This window comes from Rhea pennata, chromosome 1, assembly GCF_028389875.1.
Source record: "Rhea pennata isolate bPtePen1 chromosome 1, bPtePen1.pri, whole genome shotgun sequence".
Lineage (NCBI taxonomy): Eukaryota > Metazoa > Chordata > Aves > Rheiformes > Rheidae > Rhea > Rhea pennata.
In genome coordinates, this window is record NC_084663.1 from 93,419,689 (window position 1) to 93,432,335 (window position 12,647).

At 40.1% G+C, this 12,647-nt stretch overlaps 1 protein-coding gene across 1 annotated transcript; it reads left to right on the forward strand.

The window, feature by feature from the left end:
• The first annotated feature begins 473 nt into the window (after nt 1-473).
• CD200R1 (CD200 receptor 1) lies at nt 474-11,965 on the forward strand. Its single transcript, XM_062572126.1, is given in 7 exon segments — nt 474-483; nt 6,786-7,094; nt 7,841-8,089; nt 8,899-8,992; nt 9,680-9,731; nt 11,049-11,120; nt 11,123-11,965. Coding segments are annotated over 7 exon segments (840 nt in total). The 3' UTR covers nt 11,177-11,965.
• The last annotated feature ends 682 nt before the right edge of the window (nt 11,966-12,647 follow it).

Genomic DNA, 12,647 nt, shown 5'->3' on the forward strand with positions numbered 1-12,647 from the left:
CCATGTAGAGAACAGTCTTTATGCTGGTGGATCCCATAGCTGTTTGCAGACTCATTCCTCGGCATTTACATTTTGGACTGTCTTTAAATGAAGCTAATGCTGAGGTAAAAAATAGCTACTCTTGAAATCTCATTAGACTATATTTTAACATGAAATAGAAAGAAAGGAAAATCTTCTTTCCCTATGAAACTATTAAGAAAAGGGCTAATACTATTCTTTATGAATTCCTTTTCAGAAGATTCTCAAGTATTACCCAAGCCCAGCTCTATTTTGCCTGTGAGTCAGAAGATTTTAGCTCATGCAGTTCAAACTGAACTTGGTGCTATGCTCTGTTGTTAAAGGAAGCAGAGCTCACATTTTGCATATACTTTCTTGGGAGGATGGCGAGTATGCTGGAATATTTCTGCACCATACGATGATGTGAATGACCATCTACAGAAATGAAAGCCCAATAACTACCTACATGGCTGACAATGCGGGCTAGTGAGTAAAGATCCAGAATACTATAAGCCTGGGTACACTGCTTTTGGGATTCAGTCTACTAGCTCTCCACAGCACTCTGCTGTAATCACACGCTTCCACACTTCCATGCTATCTTAAACCAGAAGAGGCTCAAAATAGGTGCAAATTATATCTTCCTCCTTTACTATTTTCTCACTTTCTCTGTCTTCAACACAACAGTGGACAGACAGAGTTTTAGACCATTCTTGGGAAAATGTTAGCAGGGTCATAATATAAGACAAAAGCTTCTTCTAATATGTTTCTGTCCTACAGAGATAAAAATATACTCTCTGTTCCACTTTTAAGAGGAAGTCTACAAAGTAATTCAGAAATACGATTTAACCAAACCTTTCAGTATCTCTGACACACACATTCTTCTTCTCTAAAAGGGATCTAAAGACCGTATTTCTAGCAGCATATGTGAAAAAAGAAGCAAAGACAAGAAGAAAGCACCCAATCATATTCATGTTAATGCCACTTGCCTGCACTCCAGGAACAAAAGGACATATTAAAGTGAGAGCGGTTTATGTTATACTTGCAGGGCCTCTCTGTAATGGCAGGAGATCAACAAAAATCAGGCCCAGAATATTTTTTACTGTTAATCCAATCTCTGTGAAAAAAATACCATCTTGCTAAAAATCTTCTACTTAATAACAAGATCCAGGGGAATTCAGAATCCTTCTACAAATTTACTGTAAACCTATAATTGTACTTCAGCATGATTCATCAGATTTTAAGCTGACTGATGTGGCTTATCATTTTCAAGTGAATAATACCTGACTCATTCAGGAGAGAAGATGGAAGAAAAGTAGCAGAAAGCACCACTTTCACTCCTGCTTTCTTTCCAGTCTTGAAGCACTCAGGCCATTATTTTGGTGAAGTTGTGCATTGCGATAGGCTGCTTAAGAGCTACAGAATTGAAAGACAAGTAAAACAATACTGCCAATATATGTCAAAGACAGTGTATCCTGTTGAATGTGGACAACTTTGTCGTTTCTGTGCAACATTTGCAAACGTTTTCCAAAGAAAAAATAGCCCCAAGGCACAGTCTGTGTGAATGCTTAGGTTTACTTAGTCATGTTTAGATGAAGTAATTCATACTGACCTTAATTCTATGACTCGGCACTCTGGGGCACTTGGTGGTGTAGAGCTGGGAGAGGAAGCACTTTGTTCTCCAATTTTCAGAGACATTCACAGAACTCATATCCAGAAGCCACGGCAAGACGAAAGGCTTCTTTCAGTTCCCTTTTGGTAATTTCATCTGAATTTTAAATATACACCTCATATTTTCAAAAAGTACCAGTTAGTAGAAAATATTTGTCATTTCAAAATATTTCTAGTGTATTAATGTATCACAGAATACTGCTGGCAATTGAATTAAGAAAACAAAGATTTGTGTGGCCAGTGGCTATTTCGTATATCAGAAAATGGATTTTCATCCTCAGTGCTGCTTGGAAACATTAATCAATGAATCCTGCCAGTGCTGAGCAGCAGGATTTTATTTAGCAAAAATGGGAAGTGGGTGGCTTGCGTAAAATGTTACTCCCATCTATTTTTCCTCTTCTCCCCAGAACAAAACTCGTGGCAGTTAAACTCTGATTTCCAAGTTATACAGCTGGAATAACTAATAGATTATAGCATCACACTATGTGCTATAGTGTAGGGCAATATTGCAGCTACATCTCCTATCAATATGCAGGAGCTAGGACTAAATGTGGAAAAATCTTCACTTAAAGGATACTTGATCCTCAAAATGAAAAGGCAAAAAACTTCTAAGGGAATCTTTAATTAGTAAAAATGCAGTGAACTGTGTTCCTTTTGCAAGTTATAAATAATTTCCCAATAACGGTTAAAAAGAGGGAAAAGTGGTTGTGCTAGAATGGTTTATTTAGCTGCATTCCATAAAATAATGAGATTTCAGACAATATAATTAAGAGAAAACCAACAGTAGTTTTCCTGGACAGACTACTAGTAATGACTTCATTAAGAACTTGAAGTTGGTGCTCATTATGACTTTTGCTTAAACACTGTTTCAAACGTTCAGGAGCTGTGCTTCGTGTTGTGCCCACAGATGTCGTAGAACCCTAGTTGTAGGCAGGGCAATAAAGAAACACAGCAAGGTCAGGTCTGGTAGCTCTGAGGAAGATTTTGAGAAAAGCTTGATTAACCGCTCAAAAGTTACGCCTCCTAATCCTTTGCTTATTCCAACTGAACTTTCAATTTCTTCTTTAGTTTCTCTGCTTGAAGAGTTTGGGGGGGTTAAGCATTTTTTGAATAATTTGTGAAAAAAAATGAATTATCAGCAACAAATCAAGTTGGTTAACTTCTGTTTCCTCTCAGATTGATGCTTGGTTTGAAAGCAGTACACTTATTTTCTCCTTACACACACGGCTGTCTAAGACTGCCACTAAAATTATTACCTTGCCCAAGCAAAGAGCAACTCAAGGTTCCACTAGAGAAAGAGAGCACTCGGAAATCAGTGGTTAATATAATGGCCTCTCATTAAAAGAAGAAAAGAGTGCTAAAATGGAAGCTGGCTTAGACTACAACTGTGGGTATTACTTCCATTAATTCATTAGTTATGCCCCTAAAAGATTTTGAAAAAGAAAGGCTATCTGTAACAGGTCGTCCTCAGAACTGGTTATTTATACATATACATATACATATACATATACATATACATATACATATACATATACATATACATATACATATACATTGTGGGCTTTTTTTAGTTGTTTACCTTTTGCTTCAGCAATACCCAAAGGGCGCCTAAGTCTCACCTGCCACTGACACTGCTTTACAACCTGTGCCTCAGGCCCTTGTTTTTCTCAACCTCAAAACTGCCTCACAGAGGAAGGAACTGTGTGTGTAACTGTAGGCAACACTAATGCACATATAAGCAACTCATTGTAAAGAAGAACAGTTACAAGTAACCTTTCTTTCATCTCGGAGTGCTTTGCTGCATGTATGTTTACTGTGAGTGGTACCAGGCAGATCATACCCTTAAAGACAAGCTCCCAATGTGACTAGTTGAATCCAAACAAAAGAACCTACTCTCCCAAAAGTGGCATCATGTTGAGAGGCTCCACAGCGGAGAAGGTCAAGGAAATAGTCGAAGGAGCTGCGTGAAAGCACGGCAGATCTCAGGAATGTAGAAATCCGACAGCACATGCCTGGGTGGCCACTTCATAACAAGATCTCACACAGTCAGCTATCCAGTTAGAGTGTCTTGGGGTTAGCTGACCCCATGGACGTATCAGCCAAAGATAGATGAAGGGTCCTGAGCCTGATCAATATAAAGAGAGCAAGTATGACTGATATTCAACATGTGCAAAATGATTCAGCTCTGAAAACTTATGGGAAAAAAAAATCCAGGTAGATTTGTTCCCTGGCTCAGAACAAATTCAGAGACCTTAAGCAAAAATTTGAAGGCAGGCCTGAGTGTGTAATTTGCCGTGAAAAAATATAGCACACAGAGGGGTCATAATAGTGGACTGGCTCTCACCCCTTCACTGACCAATATGATAACTTCCAGAAGGGACAGGAGGACTAGGCCCAGGCTTTTCCAAGCAGATATCTAGTTTCTTACAGCCCATCATTCCCAGATCATGAGAAGATAAAGAAAGTGAGCATTGTGTCTAACTCTGCGCAAGAGTCACCCTTTAAAGCCCCGCAGAAGAGTCATTGTAATAAGAGGAAAAAATAAATAAATAAAGAGAACATGCTTCCAAGCAAAAGCAAGACAGAATGCAAGAACAAGACATTCTCACTACTAGACAATCAACAGAGTTGTTGTATCAGCTGAATAAAGTTTCTCTGCAATTATCCTCACAGAGAAATAGAGATATGGGCACATTTTACACCTTCACAGCTGCATGCATGGCAAACAGATGGGCAGGATTTACATACGTGTCCTGTGGGGACCACTGCAGTTAAAAAAGCCCTCCAAGTACAGTCAGAGTGTGAATGTATATGTGCATAAAGATTCAGGAAAATGACAAGGCACACTGCCCCCGTAAAGCAAATCCCTTCCCTCCTGCACGAAGCTCCATCGTTCTTATCTGTGCTTTGGTCATGCCTGAGAGACCACAGATATGGTCTTTGCCCACAGTCCTGGATTTTGTACAAAAGCAGAACTAAAATTTGTTCAGTTTCCTGGAAATAATAGTTCCAGAGAAAAGTCATTATGAGGTGGCCAAATGAAAAAGTCAGACTTCAACTATTTCAACTATTTCAACCCACAGAAACAGCCCTAGACAGTTCAGACACAGTTCTACAAGGAGTGGCAAAAGGGGTCACTGGTGAGAAGTGCACACAAATCCAGTCATCTAATGAATCACCCTGCACGCACTGCTAGTTTTAGTATGCAGTCAATACTTTTTCCACACAGACTGTTTGTGGCAATATGGAAACATGCCAGTTTATCTCTTTCTCAAGCTATGCCGTCCCATTTCTGACAAATTTCGCCCTCTGACAGGGAAAAACAAGCCTTTTTAATTTTTTTAATGGCCCACAGGGTAAAATTTGCTAAAAAAATAAGAATATTGAGTATGTGGAGATCTCTCTCTCCTCCTACATCATAAGGTGTCATCTTACACCACCTACACATGAAAAGGCTGTTATGGTGCAGAACAAGAGTACTGGGCAGATCACTAGAAGATATATGAAAGCAGGCAGAGTTTACCCCAAAGAATTAGTGTTGCTTTTCTTCTCCAGTGGAGGTGAGTCCTTATATGAGATTTCAATCAGCAGAACCCTCATTTCTGTGCTTAATATTAGGGATATGAAGAGTCCTAATGAAGTTCAATATTTTTTTGTCCATAAAGACAAAAACTGCTGTGAAAGTGTAGCCAGATTTTGGCCATCGTGAAGATCCTGAATCCTGGCCTTTACATACAGATAAGTGCCATATGTTAAGAGCAGGCATGCATCTTCAAAAAGCAACCTACAGGACCTCATTCCCACCTAAGTTTGAACAATTAATTTGTTTTTCAAGAAGATACCTGCACTACTTTCTGGGATTAACCCATCTCCTCCCAGTTAGGAGAGACCAAGCAGATATAACTCCCTTCCCCCCCCCCCCCCCCCACTGAAAGCATCATTACTACTATCTGTCTTTCCCGAGGATTTGTCTACCCTGGCATTCTTCAGGTCATCTTGTAATGTTGCATTATCTGTGGAGCAACTCCTTTTAAGATGTTATTAAAAGATCTATTATAGAATAACCACTGACTCCCATGCTCTCTGCTCTGGCCAAGGCAGAAAAAAATGTGCCTCTCCTAGTGAAGCTGATGGTCACAGGAAAGCTATTGTTGATGCTGATGCAAAAGTAAGAATAAGAAAAATCCAGGATCTGATGCAGCCTTTACTCTGTACAACTCATTGGGGATTGAGAACAAGTTTGCTTTGACTGCTGTAATGTATTCAATATATCCACAGAACTCATTATAGGGACTCAGCCCTTGGATCAGTGTTGAATTTTTATGAGGGCTCCATGATGGGGCAGATTATGTGCCAGTAGGCATGAGAATTTTAATGTAAGCCCAAAGCAGTCAAAAGTCACACATCTAGAAACCCAATAAGAGAAGGAAAAGATAATATATATTCAGCTAAGAAAGAGGGTAGGCGTGCTTACTCTACTACTCTTCATGAGAGAAGTTACCTTAAGAAAATGGAAATTCTTCTTTTGTGGTATTGGTAGATGAGATTAGTTTGTATCCCTGATATCTTATCAGAAATGTGGAAACAGAAGACCTTTCCAAAGGACGATTGCCAGCAGAGAATATATCCCCACTGAAGGAGCAGATACAAAGTAGGTTTCAAATCTAGAAAAGGGGCAACTGTACATACAGAGTATGACAGAGATCACAGCTGCATAAGGTTTATGAAAAGCAGGAAACTACTGCCTGCATAGTGCCAACAAGTATTTCAGCAGTAAGAAGCTCACTGGATGATTTGCCAACAGAAACATATTATCCAGCTGCTCCCCTGCTTAAGCCAAAGTGTAAGAGCAGAGCACTTCTCCATTACCTGTCTGATCCACTAAGATGAGCTCCAGTAGGGCATTTACTGTTAGTTTCGAGAGAGTGGGGTGTGATAGCCCACTGGCTTTATAATCCACAGCTCTAATCCCAGATTACAGAGAGCTTTTGGGTTGGCAGGCAGGGCCTCACTCAGGAGCATAATAGTGCAGACATTTCCCTGTGAAGCACAGACCACAACTCTAAGGTTACGAGTAACATCCTCAGGCACATTTTCACATGTCTTTCTGTCTCCTCCAGGGAACATCGGAGTGTCAGCAGCAGTTGGTGACAGCTCTGTGCTGATTTGCCCTAACAAATCGGATGTAATTATGGTAACCTGGAAAATAAACCCCAAGACCGGAGGCCACTGCACCTTGGGATACAGGGCTGATCTGAACCAGACAAACAGAACAAACTGCACTGAGAACACGAGCTGGAAATCAAGACCAGATCATGACCCTACCCTTCAGATACAGCCAGTGGGAAGGGCCAGTGAGGGAAATTACACCTGTGAGATGGCCGCAAGGGAAGGGAATTTCCACCTGACCTACCACTTGACTGTGTTAGGTAAGGGACTCCTTCCTCATTTTAGTTCTCCAGAGAATCATATCCAAGCCTGGACAGAGGAAGCTCCTCTCTCTCCCCAAGCACAGGAGGAAGCATGCAGTAAGAAGAGCATTGCTGCTGGGGCAAACTACAATGCATTTCATTTCTAGTCCCTTTGTTTCTCCCCTCTCCTTATTTGCCAAAACTCTTTTCCCTTCTTCTGACCCCCTTTCCTCTGTGCAGTTAGAAATGACAGGTATGAAGAAACTTCCAATGTACTGAAGAAGGATTCTGCATGTTCATCTGGTTCTCCTGTAAAGTCAGTTAGTAAGATGCTACTGCTTTAATATAACTAACGTGTGTCAGAGTAACAGTTCCAGCTACTGTGACATTCTCTCAAACATGGGATGGTATTACCCAGACAGTAAGAATGGCCCAATTTCCTCTTATGCTGTCATTCAAATACATTTTAAACCATGCACACTTAGGACAAAAGTCTAATTCAGCCCTCTATTTTGCATCATTCCTTACTTCAGTGTCCAGGGATACCTTCTCTAATGGTACTTGGCTGGGGCAACAATGCTGATTCTGGGACGGTTGCCCCAGATGAGAAAAGATAGATGATCTTTGACTTTGGCACATGTTGGTGTGATAAAAGGGCACCTTGCACCTTATTATTCTCATTTCACTGTGTTCATTTTGGGTGAGGAATAAAAGCATCCTATTACAACTGCAGCAAACTAACTCCCCTTCCCAATGCTTCGCAGTCCCCCCCAAGCTGACTGCGTACTGTGACAGCCGTGGGAACCCTGTGTGCAAGGCAGTGGCGGGGAAGCCAGCTGCTCAGATCCGGTGGGTGCCAGAGAGCAACTCCAGCCCTGATTGGGAAGACCACGGTGACGGGACAGTGACTGTTCTCAGCACATTCACAGGAAATGGCACCGATGTGAATAGCACAACCTGCTTTGTGTTCCACCCAGCTATGAGGCACAACAAGTCAATAGCCTGCCTCCCAAGTAAGCTTCCCTCTATGCATTCTGCATTCAAAATCTCAGTAGCCCTCTGTTTGGACTCTTGCTCCTTCTGAGGGAGGAAATTTATAAAAGCTATAGAAACCTTCAGTGAAGTCCCATATAGACAAGAGTACCATCCCCAACTGTCTTTGCCCGCAATCATCACGAGCATGTTAGTGTTCCAGACACCATTTCCAAATGGCTTTTTCCCTAAGAAATATCTCTGTAGTTAAGTCTGGTAGTATTCTTTTGGCAATTGGAAAGCTGTTGGAAGTTGACTGACAGCTGTCATGCTCTTACTGTTAAACTAAGCTGTTGGAAGCTGAACATCAGCAAAATTTGTTGAGCTGCAAAGGCAAGGTCTCCTCCTTAGACTGTGGAAAGAGAAAGAAGGAGAACTACTGTTAATTGGCCAGCAGAAACAAATAAATCACTTCAGCCTGTGTTGTGAATGTACAATAATTGACTGTGTGACATCTGGTTTTTGGTTTTTGCCTTTTTTGCTTTGGAGAACTACACGAGTTGCAATACTAAGATATGCTGAGTCCTTGCAGGGAGATTGAATATGGCCCAGAGGATAACAGATCTCAGTGTCCACTGTAGGATTTTGGAGCTCTGCTTTTTTTTCTGTCACAGACTCCATTTGGGTTTCTCAGACAGGTTTTATTACTTTTCTTCCTGCCAAAGGGGATTATATTTATTTTACAGGCAGGCAGAAAACTTATATGCTACAACAGCTTTAATCTCATACAGATAGAGTAAAGAAACAGATCAGTGAAAAGACATAACTGAGACTGACTTCTTCTGTTTAGAGAACTTTACTCCATATACCGCCATCATTCCTGGTTTCCTCGGCACTGTCATCTTCATCGCTCTCATTTACTGGTTTAAGTTCCGTGGTGACAGGTATGTATGATAGAGTGCTAAGGAAAGCTTGCCTAGAGCTGCGAGAAATCTTAAAGTACTGATGTCATATGTCTTGAAATCATCTGATGGAGTCACTCTGTGCTGCTATGAGTAACTGAATTTACTAGATCAAATATTTCTACTTTACACTGCAGTCACTTTGTACTGCACTTGTTATCCCTGAATAATGCATCTGACTGAGAAAAATGTAGATGGGCAAGGGTTGGCAGGGGCCCTCACTGCATTGCCTCCAGTACTGAAGGGAGCTCTTCATTCTGACAGGAAACTCAGAGAGTAAAGCTGTTCATCAGATACTGTGTTCCCTCTAGCCCCTACTTCAAAACTGCTTTTTTCCCCATTCTCCTCCTTCAGAGAAGAGATAGTTCAATACAGTTTCACTGAAGGAAAAATTTACCTTCAGAGAACTTTGATTTTAGTCTTTTGCTTCCACTTTGTGCTTAAGCTCCCAGGAACACCAGAGGAGACCTCCCAGCAAAGTCAGGGTGCCAGAATTTCAGGATCAAAAGTCAAGGAGAGAGAGGCACAAGAACACTTTTCAGCTTTATTCTTGATGGCAAAAAAGAGAAATAGTTTATGACCTTGTGATCAGAGAAGGTCAAAAGCCCCTCTAGCCTGATCTAGTACTGAGGAAGGAATTTGTTATCGTGTTTGTTTTCTTTTTCACAGACTGTGCCACAAAAGCAAACCTCCTGAGACCACTCCTACACAATCCTCACAGGTAAGGAGACTGATACAGCTCAGACGATCACCAAATCAGGGATCTTCTAGTATCCCTGAGAACATGGTCGCTAAAGGCAAACCATTAGATTTTTACTCTCTGCTTTCTGCAGCTGCTGCTGTGTCTTATATGTTTGTCCTTAGCAATGTCTCAGGAGAAAACAGAGCCTATCCTCACCATAATTTAGAAATGGAGCAAACACTAGAGGCATTTTCCAAGAGGAAAGGCTCAGTAACCGCCATTGTTTATCTCTGTAAGGAGCAAGTCCCACCACAACTCCCTGGTCATATCTGATGCACTGACCACAACTATGCTGCAAGAGATCCTTGGGGAGGGTGGCTATATCATGGGTAAGGGAATATTAAGAAAGCTACAAGTAAATGAAAGGATCACTCAAAAAGTAGACAGATTTAAACCACGTACATCTATTATGTCCAGAATGATAACGTGTAAGCTTTTAAAACCACTTGCTCTCTTGTATGATCAATTCACAATCAAAAAGTCAATTGTACTCAAGTCAAAACATTTTACAAAACAATGTCTGGGATGCTGAGCTGCAAGTTAGGGGACATTCTTGAATTTCCTAGGCTATTACAGGCCTCCTGTGTAACTGAGCGATTCACTCATCAGCTTTGTGTCTCTGTTCTCAGTTACCAGATATAAATAATGTCAATTCCTTGCAAGCAAGTTGTGAGACTATTACCATGTGAGACATCTATACTGTCAATGTCTGTGTATCTACAGAAGACACTAGGCTGAAATTCTGTCACTGGGTTAAAAGGATGCTTCAGTTTCAATTTTTGAAGTAACTTGGTCAATTCTAGCTATTCTTGCCCCTCCTATTCTGCTGTCCGACCTCCCAACTGTTGCTGACAGACACAGCTCACTAATGCAAAATGATTGGTTCTTGCTGGCACATCATAAAACTTTCATTAGTATGACTATATATTGAGATTGTAGTCTAATGGTGAATCAATCGTGGTCAGAACCCTAGTGTGTTATTTGATCCTTTTAGAAAATGAGATCCTAATCCAAAATTTTGCAGGCCAAAATGAATGAGGGAGAAGGGTAGGAGGGAGAAGAGGAAAAGGAAGCAGACAAATTAATACCTCAGTTTTACTCATCAAGTCTTTGGCAAAAACAGCAATACAGGTTCTTTAGCAGAAAAAACAATACAGGATTTTTTTTTGCATGCATGAGGAATAAACATAGGAGCATTATTTCCCAGTTACATTGTTCAGTTCAGATGAAAGGTTTGCAGAGTCTTGCCAAGCTAAAATATTCATTGCACTCAGTTTTTTGGTTTTGTTTTGCTAGGATGACTCCATGGAGGTGGAACCTTATACTACTTATGTGCAGAAAGAAAATGTAATATACAGCTCAGTGGAGCTGTAAATCTGACAGTGCAGCAGAATCTTCCACGAGGACTATTACCAGTCACATGAATGATTCAACAACACTGGAAAGGAGGAGAGACATTTTACAGAAGACTGGCCACAGGAAGCATCTTCTCAGAGGATTTCTTCAGAATTTGAAGCAAAATAGACCACCAGATCTCTTCAAATACCTGTGCTTGCTGATAAGTCTGTACTTCATTTTTTTTTCACTCCTGTTTTGCACCACTTAAAATGATGCTGGGAAAATCTGACTGACCTCATGCCATAGCTTTTACTGGCAAATCTCCTGTGACCAGTCTTGTCTTTGGCATTTTTACCTCAGGAATCCTACTTTTGTCAGTTACTTCCAGGCATTACTTTGATACACTTGACACTATATTGCACATATTTGGGAGACAGGAGTGTTAAGTCTGAGCTAAAATGAAACACCCTCCAACCAATATCCACTTTGTTCTAATTTATAAGTTGCTAATACAATGGCTCTGAGTATTAATCATCACAGAATAGCTCAACTGGCAGAAGTTATCAATAGGGAAGACCTTTAATCCCTTGGTTTTGAAAATGGAAACAAGTGATGAATTTACAAGGTCATTCACTAGAAAAGAGACTGACATGTTGAATTAACCTCTTCGGTTCATGTTCAGTATTTCCCCTATAAGCCTTCATTCCATATTTCACATTATCCCTATGATTACATTTCCTTAAGTTTCTCCAAGGAGGGGTGTTACTTTCTGTTTTGGAGTATTGGCATTAGTATACTGTATAATAATTATATTAATCAAATCCAGTAAGCTATTTCTAAGAGAAACTAACAGCAAATATTTCACAAAAAGAAACAAGTTCCAATATTCTCTATAACAGTGCAATAATGTACAAAAGGGATAAAATGCATGCTAATTCTAGTCATATTTATTTTAACTACCACAGCTGAAGATATTTTCATTCATACATATAGATCTTTTCTTGACTCTTAATATAGTCTTCTAAATATACTTGCAAGTTCACTTTGTTGTATGTAAAATACCTTATATATCTCAATATTTTTCCTGTTAAGGTGACTTCTTACCTTCCCAAAATGTCTTTTGGGAGTAAATCAAATGAATTAAATTGTTTTCAATAAACTAAAAGCTTTTAAACTTTTGGGTTGATTACTTACTAGCTAAAGTGTGAACTAACTCTCCAGTAAGAGTAGAGATACATTGTAAATCTCTGTTTACTACCTTTTTTCTTCAGTATTTTAAAAGACTGACAGAGTACTTGATCTGATGGTAGAATCACAAGAACTAGATTTTTCCTTTCAACAGTAGAAATGTCTTTGATACACTTTCCTCTAGCTCTCTTTTGAGATAGTCCCTGAAGGCCATGATCCAGTGCTTGGAAAACACAGTTTTAAATTTATTATAGTTCTTAAATGTGTTGCTCAACTAAACCAATACAAACAGTGTGCATCTCATGCTCCCAACTACGAAATAAGCACTTCTGACCTGATCATGTCTGCATGCAATTATTACTCTTCTCT